The 21,056-nt window shown below is 36.9% G+C and overlaps 4 protein-coding genes across 5 annotated transcripts in view; 2 read left to right on the forward strand and 2 right to left on the reverse strand.

The window, feature by feature from the left end:
• Positions 1 to 334: 334 nt before the first annotated feature.
• Positions 335 to 1,639, forward strand: LOAG_03344 (the record flags this gene model as incomplete). 2 transcript variants are annotated; one of them, XM_020446296.1, is made up of 4 exons in its annotated part: positions 335 to 433; positions 597 to 701; positions 1,022 to 1,126; positions 1,333 to 1,473. In XM_020446296.1, the coding sequence occupies exons 1-4, from the start codon at positions 341 to 343 to the stop codon at positions 1,471 to 1,473; spliced, it is 444 nt and encodes a 147-aa protein (XP_020303343.1). In that variant the 5' UTR covers positions 335 to 340. The 2 variants fall into 2 exon arrangements, with proteins under 2 accessions (XP_020303343.1, XP_003138929.1); XM_003138881.2 differs by lacking the exon at positions 335 to 433 and having other exon boundaries at positions 463 to 701; positions 1,333 to 1,639.
• Positions 1,640 to 3,184: 1,545 nt separating this feature from the next.
• LOAG_17798 (CBR-LAG-1 protein) lies at positions 3,185 to 16,944 on the forward strand (the record flags this gene model as incomplete). The annotated part of the gene is made up of 15 exons (XM_020450462.1): positions 3,185 to 3,390; positions 6,261 to 6,318; positions 6,727 to 6,855; positions 7,427 to 7,549; positions 8,707 to 8,893; positions 12,416 to 12,605; positions 12,870 to 12,971; positions 14,216 to 14,453; positions 14,972 to 15,178; positions 15,285 to 15,399; positions 15,512 to 15,630; positions 15,731 to 15,880; positions 16,030 to 16,101; positions 16,308 to 16,489; positions 16,734 to 16,944. Exons 2-15 carry the CDS (start codon positions 6,289 to 6,291, stop codon positions 16,942 to 16,944), a joined length of 2,055 nt encoding a protein of 684 aa, XP_020305851.1. The 5' UTR covers positions 3,185 to 3,390; positions 6,261 to 6,288.
• LOAG_03345 (hypothetical protein) lies at positions 5,034 to 5,252 on the reverse strand (the record flags this gene model as incomplete). The annotated part of the gene is made up of 1 exon (XM_003138882.2): positions 5,034 to 5,252. The coding sequence occupies one exon, from the start codon at positions 5,250 to 5,252 to the stop codon at positions 5,034 to 5,036; it is 219 nt and encodes a 72-aa protein (XP_003138930.2).
• A 625-nt stretch (positions 16,945 to 17,569) lies between the features above and the next one.
• Positions 17,570 to 21,056, reverse strand: part of LOAG_17799 (hypothetical protein) — a gene marked incomplete at its 5' end in the record, with an annotated part of 4,306 nt that continues 819 nt past the window's right edge. The window contains 9 exons of the mRNA XM_020450463.1: positions 17,570 to 17,785; positions 18,016 to 18,148; positions 18,250 to 18,381; positions 18,501 to 18,698; positions 19,023 to 19,131; positions 19,367 to 19,548; positions 19,730 to 19,889; positions 20,164 to 20,294; positions 20,461 to 20,573. Coding sequence (XP_020305852.1) covers positions 17,613 to 17,785; positions 18,016 to 18,148; positions 18,250 to 18,381; positions 18,501 to 18,698; positions 19,023 to 19,131; positions 19,367 to 19,548; positions 19,730 to 19,889; positions 20,164 to 20,294; positions 20,461 to 20,573 — 1,331 coding nt within the window. The 3' untranslated portion in view covers positions 17,570 to 17,612. The remainder of the gene's footprint in view (positions 17,786 to 18,015; positions 18,149 to 18,249; positions 18,382 to 18,500; positions 18,699 to 19,022; positions 19,132 to 19,366; positions 19,549 to 19,729; positions 19,890 to 20,163; positions 20,295 to 20,460; positions 20,574 to 21,056) is intronic.

A 21,056-nucleotide genomic window follows, 5' to 3' on the forward strand; every position in this document is an offset into this window, starting at 1 on the left:
TTTCATTCCTATTCAGCAAAATAGACAATTTTCCCCTCCGCTTCTGGAAAGGCAGTTTACAAGAGTTATTTTTTGGTTTTATTTTGTCAGTGAAACTGCTATGCTTCTTTCATTTTGATATCGAAGTAAAGGAAAAATGAAGATTAGTAGGATGAAAACTGATCCACACTTTTCTAAGGTTACATTGACTCTCGGACCCAATTTCTTAGTATAAACCAAATCAATACAATTCTTGATGTTACTTTATTCTTTTCAAGTTTGAATTTTGACAAATTAAAGGAATCGAATTTATGTTTACACGTCCATTTTTTTTCACTGTTTAACGTGCTTCATATTCAGGATGCAGCATGCTGTGCATGATGCGTTCAAAGGCGGACGTGAATATGACCGCCCTAATTATTATGCAATCCTTGGATGTGATAGATGCTCAACCGTTAATAAATTATATTCTTGGAAATTTCGAAATAAATTTTTTTCTGCTTGTTATAAAAAAATGCTTATAATTAGAATATACTTCTTAGCTTAATCCTCAGTTCACTAAGAGTTTCTTTATATTTCACGCAATTCCGTAAATTTTCTGTAAATTTCCGTTTTAGAAGGTACAAATTATGACGGAGTACCGATGGCGAATTCGGCAACTTCATCCTGACAAATCGTTGAAACAAGTATCGGAAATATTTCATGAGTTGCAGAAAGCTAAGGTTATTAGCACTTCTCTCCTTAACAGCATTGCTTTTAATTAAATTATTGAATTCGACATGGTTTTGAGAAAATGTTTTTTCAAAGGTCATTTCCGGAACAGTGGCGGTTGTTCCAGCGTCTTTAGGAGCTAGAAACAACATTTTCCATACCATATCCCATTTGAAAATTATATTTCAAAATTCATTATTGACTAGCTGATTTACGAGTTGCAGTGTAACTCAAGTCATGTTTGTCGAGCTCTGATTTTAGTCATCATTACCACAGCTTCTATAGTTTACAGTCTATCGATACTACCCCTAAATTATCTGGAACTCTTTAGAATATTCTGACAGATGATGAGATGAGGAGAATATACGACGCTTGGTTTGATTGTTCCGTCAATATTCCTTGGTCAGTGTGGCTCGAAAATTCTCACAGTTTTTCCGTGAGTATTTTTGTCATTAAGGACCAAAAATAATTAAAAAATAATTTATCCTTGGGCTCAAATTTGGAAATAGAAAGAGCTATATCTTTTCGATTCGTTAGCCTGAGTTATGCAACTTGGTAGAAAGTTATAGCTGCATGAGATCACTTCAAATGAATCTAAATATGACAAATAAAAAACATGCTGTGTGATAAAAGAGTTTGCAGGGTATGCACTGGACACATCGAGTTCACAATTCACCAGCACTTAAATATCGAGATGAGAAAACGAAAATGGAAAATTCATTCATAAACAGGATATCGAGTCAACAATCCTTTTACCATTCTTCATTACTTAAAAGTTCATAGATTATGAAATTTAATCCGAGTCAGTTGAATTTTGTCTCTTGAAGTGAAAATTTTTCGAGCGAAGTCCTCAACACTGTTACAGAAAACGTTTTGACATCAGCCAAAACCAAAGAAAGGGATTTCTTTTTGATTATTTGATGCACAATTTTCAGATGCCCAGCCAAACAGACATCGTTCATATAATGAATAACAATAAAATGTCAACTTCAAATTTTAAATACGATATACAAGAGAAATTTAGAATTTCAATTTTATCGTCACTGTTATCTCTTTTTAAGGATAAGTACCAAAGAATTGATATCAACACTACACAATTTCAGTTCAATTATAAAATAAATTGTTCTATTGTTTGAGTGACAAAGATTGATCTCATTCTTTAGAAAACAATATGATTTCGGTTCACTGAGCTGATGAACTGATCAACGAAGAGCCAACATAGACTGGTCAGATTACCGAATGAAGCAGTCTTTGCATTTGTAAAAGGGAAAGTCACAAAAAAAAACATAATGTCTGCAAAAGAAGAATTTTTCGTTCATAACAAACGAGACTTTAAGAACAGTTTGAAAAGAAGGAATCCAATTAGATTTCAGGAAAAAAGACAGAGAAAGGGAGAGGGTAATTTTATTTTGCACTCTTTGACGTAACTTTGGATGATGACATATTTGTTGTGTACTGTTAACAGTCCCAAGCCTATCTGCAACACTTTTTGCAACACTGTCTGCAACACTATTTTTTTTTTTTGGTAGAAGAGGTAATTTTAAATTCACAAGTTCAAATAAACAACCAATAACTGGATCACACAACTGTTGTCGTTATTGCTTTAGCAGCACGAAGAAATCTGTTGGTATCACTACTATTTTTCCAATCTGCTGGGAAAACATATAGCACATCGATGCCGTTCCTTTTGTATGTTAAAATTCGGTCTCTGACATTGTCTAATAATTCAATCCGTTCGTTGAGGGTCTGATGGAGCTTTGTGGGGTAGGTACTTGGTATTTCGTGGGCTGTGATTAAATATAGGGCCAACAACATTCTACAAAAAGTGCTGGGGTATGTCTGTTTTTTCTTGACAAAACGTTAGTTATGACTTACTTTTCATTCGTTTAATTGTTGGACTGCCTCAGAAGGAATTGGGTTAATCGAAAGGTGGTGCTGACTGCATGTGTTTGTATTTTAAATGCAACATGTCCCTAAGTGGAGAGGATGAGAGATAGAAAAAGGACAAAATAACATACCACAATGTTTTGTATACCTCTCAACGTGAAACACAAAGTGCTTTCAAGGATGTAGTTCCTCACTTAGGTTTTGTTTTGAAAAATGTTATGGTAATGAATAATTGTAGCATCGACTTTGTTTAACGTACTTCTCTATATTATATATAGCAGCATAAGTAATATTCTGCATGATGGATGAAATTCTGGGTTATTTCGTTGATATTGACCCTTTAGAAGCACAGTTAAAATTTTGATCTTTTTATTGAGGTACGATTTTGTTTAAATGCAGTTAGCGAAAGACCATAAAATCAGCCGTTAATTTACCTTTGTCCGAAGGTTCATATTTCGTCATTCGTAATCTGAAAAGTATACTGAAACTTAGAATCAGTGAAAGGTGTTATGTGTGTTATTCAGAACACGAGGGGTGGCGAAGAGTATTGGACACATGGTCATTTTAATAGGTCATTTTTGTCAATAGTATGTCTTTTTTGATTCGAAATTATGTGAAGTTTGTTGGGATATTTGGATCGAGCACTGAAATGTATTTGTAGTTTTACAGTTCGAGTAAAATACCGTGCATTCAGGGACAGATGTTTTTGAAGTGCTTTGGAGCTTCCTTCGATATTTGAGATACGGTGGAGGAGCTTCCTTCGATATCTGAGATACAACGGGAAGTTATACCTTCAGAGAAAGTATCGAAGCGGTAAGTATTTAAAATCTTGCACCTTGATCATCCATATTTACATCTTGAACTTCAAAAAATAATTAGTGTTATGATGCTTGGACAAGGCATTATCAGAGGCTAGAGGAGAGGACAGTACAGTCTGAAAAGTACAGAGATGGAGCGGTATTAATTAGAATTTACGGGTAGTCTTTCCCAGTGGACTGCTTTGTTCTTTCACACTTTCGTTTATTTTTATTTAGAAAAAAAAGAAATTTCATGAAAGAGAAATGCTTGTAAATAATCCATATTTGGATTTCGCATGCCTATTTTCGTACTCAATGAAAATTTAATTTCGCGGACCAATGATGTAGTCCCGAGTTAAACCCAAAAAACTACGAACGGTGTTTGTTGTTTTGCGGTTAATTGCTTATTTTTTACCTATCTTCAGTATTTATTACGAGTAGATTTCTTTTTCCATCCCTAATTCTGTAATCGTTCCTTTTGTTTCTTTTTTTTATCTCTATATTTTATTTTTTTGGAACTGAATCCAATTAAAGAGGGAGATGAAATTATAATCGAGATGACTACTAAATGATTTTTCGCCCTTTCAATTTCAAACGAGAAAATTGCAGACTGTAAACGTTGTTGTCTTTATTAGGCGTCATTGCCAAAGGAAGTTATCAGTAAAAGAGGAGAAAGTGGACAGAAACAGACATCTTTTTCTATTCGCGTGCGACAGTTGTATAGATAAGGAGAAATGAGCAAGTAAAATTCAACGTTGAGATGAAATGGGGGAAAAAATTATGGAAAAAAAGCGGGCAACTGCGAAAAGATATCGCTTTAGATAAACTTTAGCAAAACGTTAGAATTTTCATGATGGGAAAACGCATTTTGTGAAAACGTTTATGCATCATTTTCTTTCTTTCCGCACGCTGCGCATCTGTCATTAATATTTTTCGCACAATGGTTTAGAATCTGTTGAGTCGTTAATCCAAAGATTACTGTTTTCCTTTGATTGAAAACGTTTTACTTTCTCTTTTTCATTTTGTCCTCAATTTCAAGCTTAAAATACGACACTGTTTTCAGCTTTCTATGCAGGATCAAAAATTATTTTTCTCTCTTTGAAAAGTCCAGTTTTTAGCTTCATCAGCGCTTCAGTGCCCACTGTTGCTTAAAAAGAGTTCGTGGATTACCATTACCTCATCCCTTGCCTGTCTTAATATCCTCTTCCCTTCGTCTCTATCAATGTTCCTAGTCAATGAATATAATTTTGGTGGTATTAACGTTTTGGCAATAAGCTGAGCATTAGTATAGAACAATTTCCTACCAGTCTCAAGGATGAGTGGAAGCAGGCTAAAGTTTGTAAGGTTAGGGGAGTAAGGAATATGGAGTTCACGATGTAGTTGAATAGGGAGAAGTAAGGAGTGATTAGTGAGGTCAGGTCACAAAACCTCTTTGCACCACTTATTTTGCTGGGGCGGATGTGAAAGATAACAACAGCACTTCATTTATATAAAAAAAATGAAGTTTGCATTGTTACCGCAGTTTTAATTCAATTTGCCTGTAATGTTATACACTTGCGACTTTATTTTGTAATGTATGAGACCACTGAGTAGATAATTGATAAAGTACTACTGAGACCAACAGAAGATGGCAAGGAAGGCAAGGAAGACGCGGTAAGGTTACACATCCCAAATAACCGGTATATTTGATAGAATTTGTGAGGGCTCTAGTTTCTCATCTCGTAGCGTGGGAATTCCCACACCCTTCCCATTTAACGACCCGTTTCCTTTCTCACGCAGCTTCTCCCATTCCAAAATATCATATTTTTGTTTTGGTTGCCTCATCTGCCCGCCTCCTCCCCCCTCCTCACCTTCCTCCCGACTTATTTCACATGCCATCACTATACTGACTGCTGCTGATCAGTCCTCCTGCGCACCATTCTCCAACTGCAACTCCATCTCCAACCCTAACCCCAGTCCTGACCCGACTGCGGTCTCCCTCTTTTGTTGCCTTATAACATCGTACAAAAATTATTCTTTGTCATTGTTCATTCCTGCCGTGCTGCAGTAATAACTTTAGTTCGTGTTATGCTTGTAGAAGTTTACTTCTATTTTTTAAAATCTCTAGGAAAGTACTGTTAGTGATGATATTGTCAGACATGGGATGAGTTAGTAGTAGCTTTTCAGTGTCTGTTAACCTCCTTTCCTGTCATATTTCTGGTGGGGATGAAAAATTCGATGTGTTCTTCATCATGACCAAGTAATGGCAGTGTACTGGCAAATGTCGGTTGGTGCTGAGGAGTCGTTTTTGGACATCGAGAGATAGATATATAACATATTGGCCGATTGAGTTTGTGTGACCTTAGCATTCATGCTGTTTCACGGAAGTTTCACCTTTGTCCGGCTTAGCAACCTATTCTAAGGCCTTTGTAAGGCACCCTGATCTTTCCATAGAAAAGTTAATGCGAAGAGCTTCTCTAAGTTTTTTGCCAGATCGAAATTTAAAACGGGATAATGGAAATCATATTTTTTTTGTTTGTATCCATCCAAAAACATGATCTCTAGAAGTTTCTTAACCAATTTCTTCTTTAGGAACGGCTTCCATGTATAGGCTTCATATAATCCCATATTATAATCACATTGTTATCCCAGATTTGTTTCTTTCCACTTTGTTTATAAGATTATCACTCGGAATAAAAAACTTATTTCGTTCTATTATTGTTTGTTCTGTAACCTCGTTTTGGGCTACAGGTTTATCAGTAATTCTTATCTTCGACGTGATATGAATCGTTTGTTCGGCAATCTTCAAATCATTTTCTAGCTTTTGAATGCGGCATTTTGAAAATTAACAACATTAAGTGCATTTTTCGAATTTCTCTATGAAAGATCTACAGGTCATCATTGCAGTTCTTCGCGACGTGTTCACAAAGTGCGAATGAAGGACGTGAAAATTGAAGATTGTGAGGTTGGTTTTTTCCACACATTTATTTTTTGACAATCTCGCAGAATTGGAACAGTGATTTCATTGCGCTTCTTTTATGTCTAACCATTTGTATAAACAACAAAACGATATAATTTCTTGAAGTTTTTGAATTCACAAAAATTTTCGATTCTTATCCTCTGCAATTGTATCCGTTAGTCTTTGTTCCCACGATCGACTGTGCACGTCGCACTGCCTCTAGTACTGAATATGATCCGCTGGCTGCTCTTCTTTTCTTCCATGTTTACCTACGACCGTTATCGGCTGCATCTGGTCTCGGCAATTTGGTTACAAAAAAAACCCCCTAATGCACAAATTCCGGTGTACCTGTGCTTCATTTCCTGTTGTTATCGCTTATTTTTCTCTTGTTTGCATGTCTTTTAGTAATTTTAGGCTGAAGCAGTATATCCTTTGATATCTGCTGAATCAAATCCACTCTTTGCTTTAATGTGGACCCAAAATCTTGCAGCCTTGGCTGCTGGAACAGGCACGAATGCTTCGACTAATTCATTTATGCAGCCGGTAAGTTTTGCAGTTCTACGTTAACGATCATTCCTTCTTTTCTGTTTTTCTCCTGTGCCAGCTAATTTAAAATATTTATGTCACTATACACACAGAAAATAAGTTACAAATGAAGATTCCGGAACATTATGGTGGTAACTGTCAGTGTTTGGTGCGAAAATTATAATGCTGACTGATTCCGTTTGATCCCTACGATTTTTTGCTCTTTATTTTTGCGACTATCGTTATACTTTGTTTACCTTTTATGTTCTCTTTTGAAACCAGCTGGATAGATGTATCCATCGTAGGATCATTTGACTTTTTGCCTGTTACCATCAAGACACATAGTTTCTAGCGCCTTATTTTTCGTGAATTTTAGCTACTAGAGGGAGAGTAATCGTATCACGGAAAATGGATTGGTGCTGTATTCTGAATTATAATTTCACACTACGTTTTCGTTGCAGAAAGTTAAGTAGGTCGTGTAGTCCAAAACTGTGATGTCATCCTTAGAACTATAATACAAATAGGCAGGATTGATTGGCGTCTTTGGTGGGGTATTTATTGCAGAGTAAGTCTTTGTATCCTTTTCTAGTTGTTGAATTCAACGTCAGGAACATTACAACAACTCAATCCGTTCTTGCAAACACTTGCCGTTCAGTCTGGAATTGGTTTCGCTTCACCAAAAACAAATGCGGCCGTAACATTTCCCTCCAATGTAAGAAGTATTCTTATCACACTTTGCAAAATTAGTTTTAGTTGAAACGAACGGGACTGTAATTGTTAGGTATGTCTCCAAAATCGAGGTGGAAATTAAAGGTGCTAGTGAAGAAGTACAGTAAAATTAATGGATTGATTTTCTTTGAAAAGATGAACTAAAAGGAAATCATATATTGTCACTCATGAATTCTTATTTCCGGTATAGAAAAGTAGCAATAAACTGTTACTGGAATGCAATGTGAGATGTTCTCTAAATCTTCAAGCAAACAAAAAACATGGCAACATATTGACTATCCAGGGTTGGAGTTTCTTGGTTCTTGAAAATTTGAAGAACTTTCTTTAACTTGGTGCTCCCAATCTTTTTTGACCATGGACTGCTTTGGTTGTTTTATTTGCAGCAAGGACACAAGATTCAGAGATAACAAGTTCTGTTAATTTAAAAACAAACTTTGACCGGGACTTTTAGCGTAATAATTTATTAAAGATCAAACATTGATAAGAACAACTTCCGTCTATTTTCTGTTCACCGCATCACTGCTCTCGCGGACCACCTGTGGTCCGCGGGTTACCACTTGGGAACCACCGCTTTAGTTTGAAGATTTCAGAAGTTTCAGTCGTTCCTTGAGACATGATTAGCATTTCGAATCAATCATTGAAATAGTTATTGGTCTGCGAATTAATCGATTTTCGTTTACCGAAAATTGAGCTCGTGGAATAATGGTGCATGCGATGCTGGGATAAGCGCATGACAAGGGAGGTCTGGACTAGGGTTGAGTATATTAATGTTTTCCTAGAAATAGGTGGGTGGTGAGCAAGCAAAACGGTTCTTGTTTGTACGGAAACCCGAAATTTTCGGCAGATGTCATGGTTTGCTCGACGCTGTCTTCGATTTTTATTACTGTTTCGCTTTTCCGTTGATTTGATTGAACTTACCTTATGTAACTTATTTCTGGGAAATGTTTTGTGACTGCACAATAATTTAGCTGAGAACTCCAATTAAAATAAAAGTGATACTATGTAAGTAACAGTGATGGGCATGTTGCAAAAGCCAGGATTTATGACTAGTCACTTTGGGTTTTCAGCTCCGTATTCCTTGACTTTCCAGTTGAAATATGGCTCCACAAATTTGTTGTGAGAAATATCAAGAAGTTTCAGAAAGAGGTTGAAGGCACGGATAAAGTACTCGGTCGCAATCCGACTTCAAGTGGAATTGGAAATGAGCAGGACGCGAAAAGGATACGTCTCTCTTCCCATTCATTGAAACCCTCCACATCTCAACATATCAGCACCGTTTCATCAGCTGTTGTGAGTGGTGTATCTGGTAGTAGTGATATTACAACAGGTAACACTTCACTGTTTACATTAAAGTTTATCTGGACTGAAAAGCTCCGTTTCTTCAAGAATATCATGATTATACTTCAAAAACGAAGATTTGGGAAGGCTGTACTCATGCTTGTTGCAAACCCCAGAAATGTAGGTAGGTGTGTCATTTCAACCTGTGTGGTGAATTTTTTAAGTGAGGCACGGCGTATGGGGAACTGGCTCATCCTTTTAACGATGCCAGGGCCTAGCGAACTGGGGCGGTGACAGTGAAGTCTTGAGAATTTTTGTTGGAATGTCCTTAGATAAATGGCCTTCAGAGTTCAACGAGCTCCACCTGCCGGGGTTTGGAGTTGAGTTGTCCTTCTCCTAAGATATTTGCGGGAGACTAGCGAGTCGATGGACACACTTTGTCTGACCTGTCTAGGATAACCTACCCGAAGAATAAGCTACCACCAGCATAGCTCGGAACCTTATTAGGGTACACAAACTTCCCGCAACAAAAGGGTGTCGGTAAGTAATTACATGGACAAAAGCGGGATTCGGACTTGCATCAGTCATTTATCAGGTTGAAACTTTTATATATTAATGTTAAGCGACCTTCACGACGGTACATCGGTACGGATTTCTTGAAATAAACATTTTTTTTTGCGCCAAAAATAGTTTTGCACTTTTTTTTTGTGGAGATGGAAAAGTCGAGATTTCACAACCCTATCTAAGCATCAGAGGATCATATTTGCAGCTAGTTTCTAAGTTTTTTGTTGCACTATTTCAAATGAAATCAAATTTGGACCAGGGATGGATTTTCGTATTAGGTTCTCTAAAACTCCATAAATTTTATTTTAACGAAGTCTTCTGATGTAAGATTTACGACACACGAAAATAGTCTGAGTTACATTTGGAAAATATATGGTTTCAAAGGTTTACTGATTCTTGTTATATCCTAATTCTTGGCTTAATTGCGCTACCACTTTTTTCTGTGATTAGATTAGTTGATAACACACAAATGAAAAATTTGCAAGAATTGGTTATTGTGTCCTGGAGATAAGTATTTGGTGAACATCAGATATGCGATATGTATATGTGCATATAAATATGCTTATGTGTGCCATCCGTTTGTTGGTGTGTATTTTTAGTTAGTGTGGAATATGAGTAGTGGATTTGTGAGTGCCCGGGGATGGTGGGAATGGCTGGATTACAGTAGCATTGAGGTTGAATAGTGTGGGGCGCTTAAGAATCAATTAAGAAATGGATTGAGTGTCATCTGGAGACAAACACTGTTAGGCAATCATTACCGCACCGCATGTTCGAGACACATTGGCATGTGTATAATGGAACAAAACTCTACCTTAAGACGACTTAGAAGAGATGTACACTTTGTTTACAGCATCCATTCGCTATAAAATTACGTCGTTGTCCTTACAGTATTTGTCACCCACTTGGTCAATCACTTTCTTCTATTATTGGGTGGTGTTCCTCAGAAAAGAGGTTCGAAATTTTGTCGCATAAGGGGAGTGGTACTATGTATTTGGGCTTTGGTTAGGTGGTTGTCTTCCCCGCCTAAATGGCAAGGATTCTCATTGAATAAATTTTGGTTTTCATGCAAAGATCATGAATTGTTTAGAGAAGCTGCCAGAGAGCCTGTGGTTTATATTCATAGATCTTAGAACATGACAAAATATTGGATCGCGAAGGAATCGTCACATGTGTACGACTCTATTTGCGGTTTAGTGCATCACGTCGTTATATGAATATGATCCAGTGTAGGTAGTTCTGGGAACCTTTTCGATACCTCCTATGCATATGGGAAATGAACTTTATACCAAATTCTTGTAGTCCATTCAGGTGAAACGTAAGATACTAGCGTGGAAGTGTTTGGAAGGGAAACAGAACAGGTAGTTCATTTCCATATGTTATGGTTAGCTTAACGGGTTGTTTGGGATGGCAGTGATTGCTGCCTGCAAAGTATGGGTCAAATAATGAACACACATGTACAAAAAGGCGTCTGGATATGATAAGCGAAAGTTTAGAGGAAGGAAAAAGAAAACGAAGGGTTGAATGCAAGATAATCAAAAGGTATGGATCGAACAGTCTTCGACGGTTAGCTTGTCTCGTTGATTGGTTATCTTAAGCGTGGGAACTGTCCCCATATGTTGCGCTGCTATATGTGCCATGCTACTCTTTGAATATGTGATGTCTTGAGCTAATAGACCTTAGCTTCCGTTAAGCGATGCCTGCTTTCCTAATAATGTAATTTGCCCCGCCCTTGTATGCTTACTTATTCTTCCCTTCCTATCCAGCAAATGATGTCTTTATAGAAGAAATGATTGAAGTGGTGAAATAATTGAGGGCGGTTCTCGATCGTCTTGTGAGATCTTCTTGGTCCAAACACCGGATGAAGTAGCAGTAACCCAAGTAGTCATGGTAAGGGATAAGGATAAATGCGGACATGATTAAGGCTATGGAATAATTTTTGCTTGTGTTGGTGGTGGGAGAATTCTCGAGACTTTTCCGAATTCCCATCACACATTTCGACTGTCCGCCCTTTCACTGCTTCTCAAGGATGGATTATGTACCACTTCCATCAGAGTCAACTGAGAGCCTGCAAATCCAGCAACCGGTAACTGTTTCAGCGCAAGGCACGTCCGCAAGTTCTTCATCAGTGTCTCCATCAATCACTGCTTCACCTTATGACTTCCTTATACCCTCAATTACATCCGCAACCGGTTACGGCTCTCCACCGTCTATTGAGTTCAGTACCACGCAACTCTCTTCTGCTTCGTATTGCTATTCGCAGTACTCTAATTTGCATTCTCAGTCTTTGTGGCCTTCTGTTGGCAATTTCCAGCCTTTCGGCAATCAGACGGCTGTTTTATCATATCATCAAATCCAGCAACAACAGTTTCTCTACCAGCCTCAACATCTTGGGCATTGCACAGCAGTGGGTACTGATAAAATTGTATTTGTCGACAAAGTGGTTGTAAAAGCTAGTCCTGCTATAAAAAATTTTGTTAGGTTCTTATGTGGCTTCGTTTTATGCGTGATGTATATGAACCACTTTTTGTAATTCTTTCCCAACTCCAGAAGATTAAGGAGGGGTCCTTGATCCATATCATAGAAACAAATCAGAACAGAATATATGGTTGTAATTCCTACACAAAAAAAAAGGTCTTAATGCTGTCAAACTTAGCACAAGTTTTGCTACTACCACGAGCTATAAAGAGGTAGAAAGTATTGCTTCAGACCGCAAGTTTATGTTCCAGAACTTAGATTTTAGCAGTTTTATTGCAAGTCTTTCCAGGCAGTTTCGTAGGACTTATCTTGGGAATTCTTCAGGAAAACATTCCTCAAATCCAATGATTTATAGCTGGCAGCAAATTAATGTTCCCCCATGCATTTTATTTTACTTTTTGCATGGGTTACGTGAGGTCAAAATAGAACTTTAAACTGACATTGAGCGATGTAGTCATATATTTAATAAAGGAGTGTTGTAATGTTTTCTCCACTCAGATCAAATTGTTGATTCTATAGAAGTCCCATTTAGATTCATTCTATGGAGGTATCTCGAGTTCGTCGAGTACCACATTTGGGTCATCCTGTGGTGCTTTTGATTCATTTAGTGGTATCGGCACAGGAATCACACCACAGCAAAATGTCAGTTACGCTGGTGCTATGAATTTACCACAGCAATTACCTTTTTTAAATATTATTGGTGAGCAACAGCCACTTACCAGGTAAATTTCACGAATTATTTTCGTGGTAGAATTCATTGCTTCCAGGAATGAGATGGTGTCATTGGGAGACAAAAATTGTGCTATGGGTCTCAATTGCTCACTTTTTGGAAGGATTCATTTGTTCACTAAAGGCTCTTTTTTTCAGTTTTTCCAATGATTTTGGTTACTTTTACAAGTTTTTTGCTGTTCTGTTTTGTCGTTCACAAGTCTTTGTAACCAGTTACACAGACTTTCACCTTCTGGTTGAACATTTTTTGATTGCAGAGAAGTAATGCAAGATTATCTGGGTAATCGTCAAAAGTATGATTGTGTTGTTAGTATATTTCATGCAAAAGTGGCGCAAAAGTCTTATGGAAATGAGAAAAGGTTGGTGAATCAGTCTATAAAATTTTAGGTAAAATTGCAAGAATATTTCCATAGAAGTGCCCAGAAATTTTTTAAATACTGTTTCTTACGTCGATTTCGTTGTGTGTCATGCTACAGAATACTTTCTGTAGTTAATTCCTCAAGAGAGAGTTAAATTCCAGATAACTAATTGAGTTCATTTAAACTAACAGTTTATCATAATCTTAGCCAATGAAGTAAAGCTTACTGGGCTGATGAGATTATTAAGATGGTTAGGGTTTCAGTCCCAGTCAGCAAAGTTTATTTTCTGAGTGGTATGACTGTACACTTTTGTAGTGCCACAAAAATGTGATCTGGATAATGCTTTCTTCCGATTTCAAGTAATCACTTATCTTCACTCTCTAATGGGGGCAAGATTTATAGGGAGGACGGTTGTTCACATTCGTTTTGTCCTATCTGTATTTTTGAATGCGGTGCTGTTTCAGTAGAGGAATGTAGTTTATGATGCTACTTTATTCAGGGTAGTTCCTAGAAAACATGTGAATATCCATTTAATTTTGATTTTCCACTAATAACATGCTTTATCGAACTGGTTTTTGTTTCCAGTTCGTTTTAACTGTTATCACTTTGCACACACCCATCAACTACCGTACTTAGTTGAGTGACTGCTTCACATTTCCCGTTTTCTTTGCTTCTTTCTCTGATATGGCTTATTGGAGGCGTGCAGTGTCATTACCGTATCCTTCATATAATTATATCTGATCGATCTCTTTCCAGTGTAAGGCTTAGCTTCCTATGCCTTCGTTAAGTCTATTGAAAAACGCTCCAACTAATAACCGCATGCCTCCTCCATTTTCCATACCTCAACTATTGTTAATTTTTCATAAATTTTTTCTCAATAGTACAGTAGAAAAAAGCAATATTGCATGGAGCTGGTGCTAATTGGAAGATATCGTTGAAATCATTTTCCTGAAAATTGGTCCTTATGGGATGTTACATTCAACTGAGGAATTCATGAATCAAAGTGACGATGCAAAACATATAGCAGTCGAATTATAGCTCGTAATTCCTTAAAAAATTCAATTCCACTTTTGGAAATTGAAATTTCTTGTAATATTCCTCCATTATGTCAACAATATGCATATAACTAACTACTTTATTATTGCCACTGTTGAGTTCATTCAATTTCTACATAAATGCGGCACAGATATTTTTCCTGTAGGAAGACTTTCGAGTTAACTCTCATCATAGAAATGGGTTTTCAGATTTTTCTGTCCTCCACCGTGCATTTATCTTTTTGGAGATGGATGGAAACACAAAAAGAAAATGGCGGAAGATTTGTACCGACGATATCGTGAATATCAGAAGCGAAATGATGTTCAGGAAGCGGATTCAGATGTAGGGCATATTGGTGAAGCTCGGTCCACTGAATTGTGCGCATTCATCGGAATCGGAGCTCCATCGGAGCAGGAAAAACAAACTCTTGACTTCTCTAGTAACAAGGTATATTGTTCTGGTTTTCTAACTATCGATGCGCTCGGTACTATGTCATGTGTATTCAAATTCCCACTGTTGATCCCCAACTTGTAAGGTTTAGTCTTATAAACATTCGGAAAAGTATGTTTTTTAGAGCGTGCATATATCTAATTAGTAACTTTATTTTCGAACTTTTGGAGATTCCGTGTCAAGTCTGATACAGAATAACATCTAGTTTTTTGTTTTTACAGTTCAAGCTTGTAATTTCAAGTTGTAAGGTTCCATCCTCACAGGGTGAAATCGGTCTCATTTTTTCATCTCAGTCTTTATTTCAAGCGAGAAATTGTAAGCAACTGTAATATTGTTAGTAAACATTCGGAGCAGCTGCGAAGAAATTACTTTGTGAGTTTATTCCTCGGCTCATTAGCAGTCAGGAATCTAGATAACTACTGTCGGTATTCTGCAGTTGATAGTACATTCTCTTCATATGAAATGAATGTCCCTTTACTTCTCTATACTTATCCTGTGTTACTAATTCCTTTCAGGATTATTGTGCCGCGAAGACTTTATATATTTCGGATGCCGACAAACGCAAATATTTTGAACTTTCGGTGCAGTTCTTTTACGGGTCCGGACATGAAATTGGGGTTTTTTCTTCTCAACGAATTAAAGTTATTAGTAAACCAAGCAAAAAGAAACAAAGCATGAAGAATACGGACTGTAAATATCTTTGCATCGCATCCGGCACCAAAGTGAGCCATCATTTCTATCCTTAAAAACAGTTCCGGTTAGCTTTTTTAATGATCCTTCCCTTTATCTGTTTTATAAATGAGACAAGTTCATTTAATTCTGTTTTAGGTTGCCTTATTCAATAGGCTTAGGTCGCAAACAGTCAGTACGCGTTATTTGCATGTTGAAGGAGGAGGGTTTCACGCGAGTTCGACAAAATGGGGCGCTTTTACAATCCATCTGAGTTAGTTATGTTATATCAGTTTAATTACTTGTTGTTTTAATCTAAATTATTTTTAGTTCTACCAATTCTGTGTTTAAAAGATGTGAGAATTCCGTATTTCTGAATATTTTAGTCGAGGATGATCCCAGCGCAGGTGAATCGGAGGATTTCAGTGTTAAAGATGGCTTCATTTACTATGGTGCTTTAGTCAAACTCGTTGACAGCGTTTCAGGAATTGCTTTGCCTCGTTTGGTATGTGCTAACCTTTTTCACAGAACTGATGACAGTTGAATGTTCCTGCTGATATACATGAGTACATCGACGTCATACTTTTAACTTCGCCTTTTTATAGAGAATTCGTAAAGTAGACAAACAGCATGTTGTACTGGATGCATCAGCAAGCGAAGAACCTGTTAGTCAGCTGCACAAATGTGCATTTCAAATGGTTGATTCTGATACGGTTTACCTTTGTCTTTCGCATGATAAAATTATCCAGCATCAGGTAAATTTCTTGTATTTCATTTACTAAGAAATGTACCATTCCAGATCGTGATGTTAGAGTTATAAGGGTTAATAAGAATAGTCTCTGATGATGATAATTTGATTGTGGAGTAAGCTTAATTGGTTTATAACTGTATTTCTCTCTTGCAGGCTGTACCCGTCGATTCAAATCGACACCAGATTAGTGATGGAGCGTCCTGGACTATTATTTCTACCGACAAGGCAAGTTTGGAATATTTTAACGAAATTTTGATTAAATAGTCTTATTCAATCAGTTACATCTGCAGAAAAATGAAAACTATATATGTCGTGCGTTGTTCTACGCATGATGCGTCCTTTTACTGAAAAACCGGAGTTTAGAGATAAATTTTATAAGTGCTTGGTTCATAAGCATTTGAATATTTAAATTTATCAGTTTTCCACGTTAGGCTGAATATCGATTTTATGAAGCCATGGGACCAGTACGTCAACCAATAACTCCAGTACCTGTTGTCAGTGGTATGGAGCTATACGGCGATGGTGATCTTGCACGTGTTGATCTCATTGGTTCAAACTTTAGGACGAATCTCAAAATTTGGTTCGGTACTATACCAGTGGATACCATTTTTAGGTTAGTTCACATTATTGTATCAGATGTAAGATGCATTTTGTAAGGAAGAGCTGGAGAGGTTCTGAAATTTCTGGGATTTGTTTAAAAGTGTTAATATCTTTGTTGCTTGGTATTAGTAATTAGGGGATGTAACGTCCTAGTTGATTTTAGCGCTGGGAAATTGACAATTAAAATGCACAGAAGTTTAGTTATATTTTGGTTTTTTTCTGCTTAATATAGTTAACTCCTACAGAATTAGTTGTAGATCAGAAGAAATGATGGGTTGTTTGGTACCTCCATTATCGGCGGTTTGTCCGAATTGGGCACCGTATTGCGGTGAACCTGCTGCAGTACCCTTATCATTGGTTCGTGATGATGGTGTCATTTATTCCACAAATATGACATTCAGTTACAAAAGCGAGACGGCTGCACGGTCGATGGTAAATCGCCGATATTTAGAAAATATGACATCATAAGCATCCTTGGTGATTCATTTGTCATTTTTATGGTCGCATGTTTTATTCCTGTTTCTATTGTGCATATTTTACTATGAGTAACTTGAGCGTATCAAAGACATGGTATGGACACGTTGAGCCTGCAGTTTTCGCAAAATTGTTGAGGCAAGGATGTTCGTACACCTCTTAATTGCTCGGAAGCAGAGGGTCTAGTCAGTTTTTTTAATTTTTTTCATTTGAAGCATGCGATAAACGAAGGGATGACCATCTGGTGTGCTCTTATTCTGATTTCATGTATCTTTCTGAATAGTCCGGATAATTATCAGGCTTTTGGCTCCACAACTAGTACGTTGGATTATGCCGCATTTTCACATCGCTGACTTCATTTTACCTTTTTTTTCTAGTTTTTTCTTTTTTAGTTGCAAACTGTACATCAGCAAGTGTAGTGTTAACATTGTACAGTGCTAAGATCACTTTCTTTCCCAAGTTCTTTATATCGCGATACGTTCCTACATTATTGATTTTTGTATCTTAGGTTGTTATGCATTGTAATTTGCGATATTTTCATTATTTGTTCAGTTTCTTTAGTCTGTTTTTCCGTTTTTCATCAGATTAAAGTGTTGAAATGCGTCATATTGCGATTATGCTAGGCAATTTATATTCTCTATGTTGAATTCATGCGACACAATTCACAAGCTACAATCGGTGGGGTTCTTGCAGTATTCGATATGTCCGCCGGGCACTTTTCGGATTCCATGTGGGCATTTTTTGCGTCCATTCGAGTCTTTTACTGCCAGACATCTTCCTTTCCGCAACATGTTAGGAGCTAAATTTAGTCGGGAGTTTGTGGTTGCTGTTAGCCCTAAATGAAATTTAACTGGAGTTCTTTTGATAGCATAATACTGGCGGCACCAAGATGACTTTTAGCTCTGTAACCTAGTCAACGGTAAGTTGTGGTTGCTGAATGACTGGGACTATTATTTCTCTCTGGGTTGTGGGTTGTTTAGCCGTATTTGGTGTCCGGTTTTCTCGACAAAAGAGCTGTACGAAGTTTCGGATCAGAAATCCACTTTAGTTTATGGATAGAGTTACCTCGCTTGCAGGATTTTGTTTGTTGTGGGCATTTCCGTACGTCTGTTTGATTTTTACATTTCAAATAGCGACTTTGCAGGTTGGAACCATTGCATGATGACCATCGTGTATAATCGTCTTCAACTGGATCGTCCTAAAGTAAGTCGTGAATCTATCATTTAAAAAAAAAAAAACTCCCCGTAAGCGTTTCATCACATACCCTTAGTAAGGATATAGTAATATTTGAAAGTAAACCCGGAGGACGTCGGATATTTCCTTTTTATTGCGGGTTCGTGGAACTTCGAAATAAAACACTCGAACTCCCTGGCCTTCAGGAACAAATACGTTTGGATGTGTTTTGCGATTTTCCGTGTTTAACAAGCAGTTCTGCAAGCGGAGCAATCATATAGAGCAATTCCCTATTCTGCATCTTTAATCTCTGGGTGATGTCCTTGTATTAAATAAGTTACAAGTGGCGATAAGACAATGAAGAGGGGGTCGCATACCTGATCTTCATCATTTGGGTACCACATTGCTGAACGGCATACAAATGAGAATTTCTGCTCAGCTTTCAAACAGGTGCTCATACATTCGCCGAGCGAAGGTGCGTCGGTTACTTCCATAACATGACCAACAAGGATGTGATCCAGGACTGTTGGCCACAGCTTTTCTGTTGCTTCAGCCGAACTCGCTGAGAAACAAAACTGCAATTGATAGGATGAACCTGACTTATTTTCAAACATCTTTATATTAAATAACAATTATTCTGATGCACACTTTATACATCACAAAATAATTTAGACTACATATTAAAATTCTCAAAAAACTTTGTGCATGCCGACCAGTACTTCCCTATCGCCAATCCATAATTTTGAATGCTTTTTGTCCTATTGGCCAGGAGGGGAACAGCATTCGAATTTTCCATTCGCTCATTTAAATGAGAAGCAATAAAATGAAAAAAATAAATCAATAATGAGATCTGATTATAATTGTACAGTGAAACGATGAAAATAACGTGTTGTACGTACTTTTTCCAGATATGTGCTGTTTTCTTTGAAAATAAAGTCGTCACTGCTTTTTTGAGTAACCCTTGAAACTGATAATTCGCATTCCTTACCTCTGTGAATCACAGATGAGCTACAACATACGATAAGAATTGCATCATTGAAGCAGATAACGCAAGCTTCACATGGCTACATACATCCTTATGATTACCACAACTAAAGATGAAAAATAACTATTCAAGTATCTGATTACTCCACGTCTGGAGTAAAATTTCGACTTTTTTATTCTCGAAAACTCTGAAAGTATTCCAACATGCATCATACAAACTTTTTAATTGAGGAATTCATAATTAAAACTTTCGAAATACCAAGTGAGCGTCTCATCCTGATCACATGCTGTTGCACAGCCTTTCAAACTTTCCCCTTTAACAAGCTGCGTATCAATCGCTAGATTTAGCCGTTCGTAGTTTAATATCATTACGTAGCGTGTTACATCTTCATCTTTGCAGAGCTTTTCACTACTTTTGCTTGCAGATTTTCGGTACACAGGCTGCAAAAAAAAGTGGACTTCTGGCAATAATAATATGGTATCTTATCAAATCTGCTTTGGATTTTCAATTTCTTCTTTTGTGGTTCCAATCATATAATCTTTTCACATGCAAGTACTCAAACTTCTCCACTTTTCCTCACCTTTAAATTGTCATAAAGATGAACAAAGATCTAACTAATACTTGATAGCCTGAAAACGAATGTGACCCATGTCCATGTCCTGTTTCGGTTATCCCCGTAATTTGTGAAGCTGTTGGGTAACCTGATTCTTTATTACCTGCATCGACGATAGCTGAATTCCGAGTTAAATGAACACCGGAAGACGGACTAATTTGTAAATACCTGCAATAATCAACAGATAGATGTTTTTGTTTTTGTTTTTTTTTTAATATATCTTATTTGTTGAAAATTAACGAATTAGCTAGTTTCTGAAATCTCACTAGTGCTTTAACATTTCGGAAATCAAATATATTATGCTAAAATGGATCTAAAACTATCTCGATTCTCGCAAAACAAATATTGATTGGTTGAGTAACACTACAGTGGTAAAGTAAAGCTGTATCAAAATATTTTTTAGCCAGATTTGACCATTCAAAGCGAAAAAAAGTGTCTGTACTCGAGATAATCTCTATCCAAATATTCAGTAAGAAAGTGAGGAGGACTCGTGCCATTGACAGCAAACAAATCGCAAATTTTCCAGTGATGGTCGAAAGTTAACGAACGGCACACCCATTCGGAATTGGGATCCTGGGATAATTGCAGATTTATTACGCAGAAAATGAAAAGACCGAAATGTTTTATTAGACTATCAATTTTGAAATGAAAATAAAAGAACAGGAAATCGAATTTGTGTCTTTTAGAGTGATGAATGACAGTTTCAACTACTAAACTTCAATGTTTAATGGGTTGTTACCTGGAAGTGAAGACATTTCCTAACACATTCCTCACATGTGGAGCCAGTTGTGCGCTCAAACATTACTGCATTTGCAACTGCAGTTTGAGGCTCGAATCGCCAAGAGTTCCGATCTGAAACAACGTAGTTTGAAACAATTTTACAAATTTATAGTCGAAAACTACTGTAAGTAGAAAATAAGTTTCAACAGAGGCGAAGACAGAGAAGTCGGAGAGAGAGAGAGAGAGAATAGATTTATGATGGATTTTTCCTCGGAAAAAGGAGCGGAATTCGTATCGCTTGTTTGCAATATACAGTGTGGGAGCCGAAAAAATGTTATGAGTTGTTGTTGTTTTAATTAGAATTTCGAATATTTCACTCAGATAAATGATTAATTACATAAAATCAACAAAATAAATATTTCGATATCCAAAATGATGAATCATTTATCCAAATCCAACTCTTCCAATTTTAATTATAATGTTAAATATTTCAGACAAAATCTTTTGTTGTAAATTTTTTCCAATCTGTTAATTAAGCTTACATGCAGTTGTCAGAATATTGTAAAGAACTTATGCGCAAATGTCCAAATCCTGTAAAGAACCTCTAGTTTAATA

Source organism: Loa loa (genome assembly GCF_000183805.2).
Source record: "Loa loa unplaced genomic scaffold supercont3.130, whole genome shotgun sequence".
In the NCBI taxonomy this organism is placed as follows: Eukaryota; Metazoa; Nematoda; class Chromadorea; order Rhabditida; family Onchocercidae; genus Loa; species Loa loa.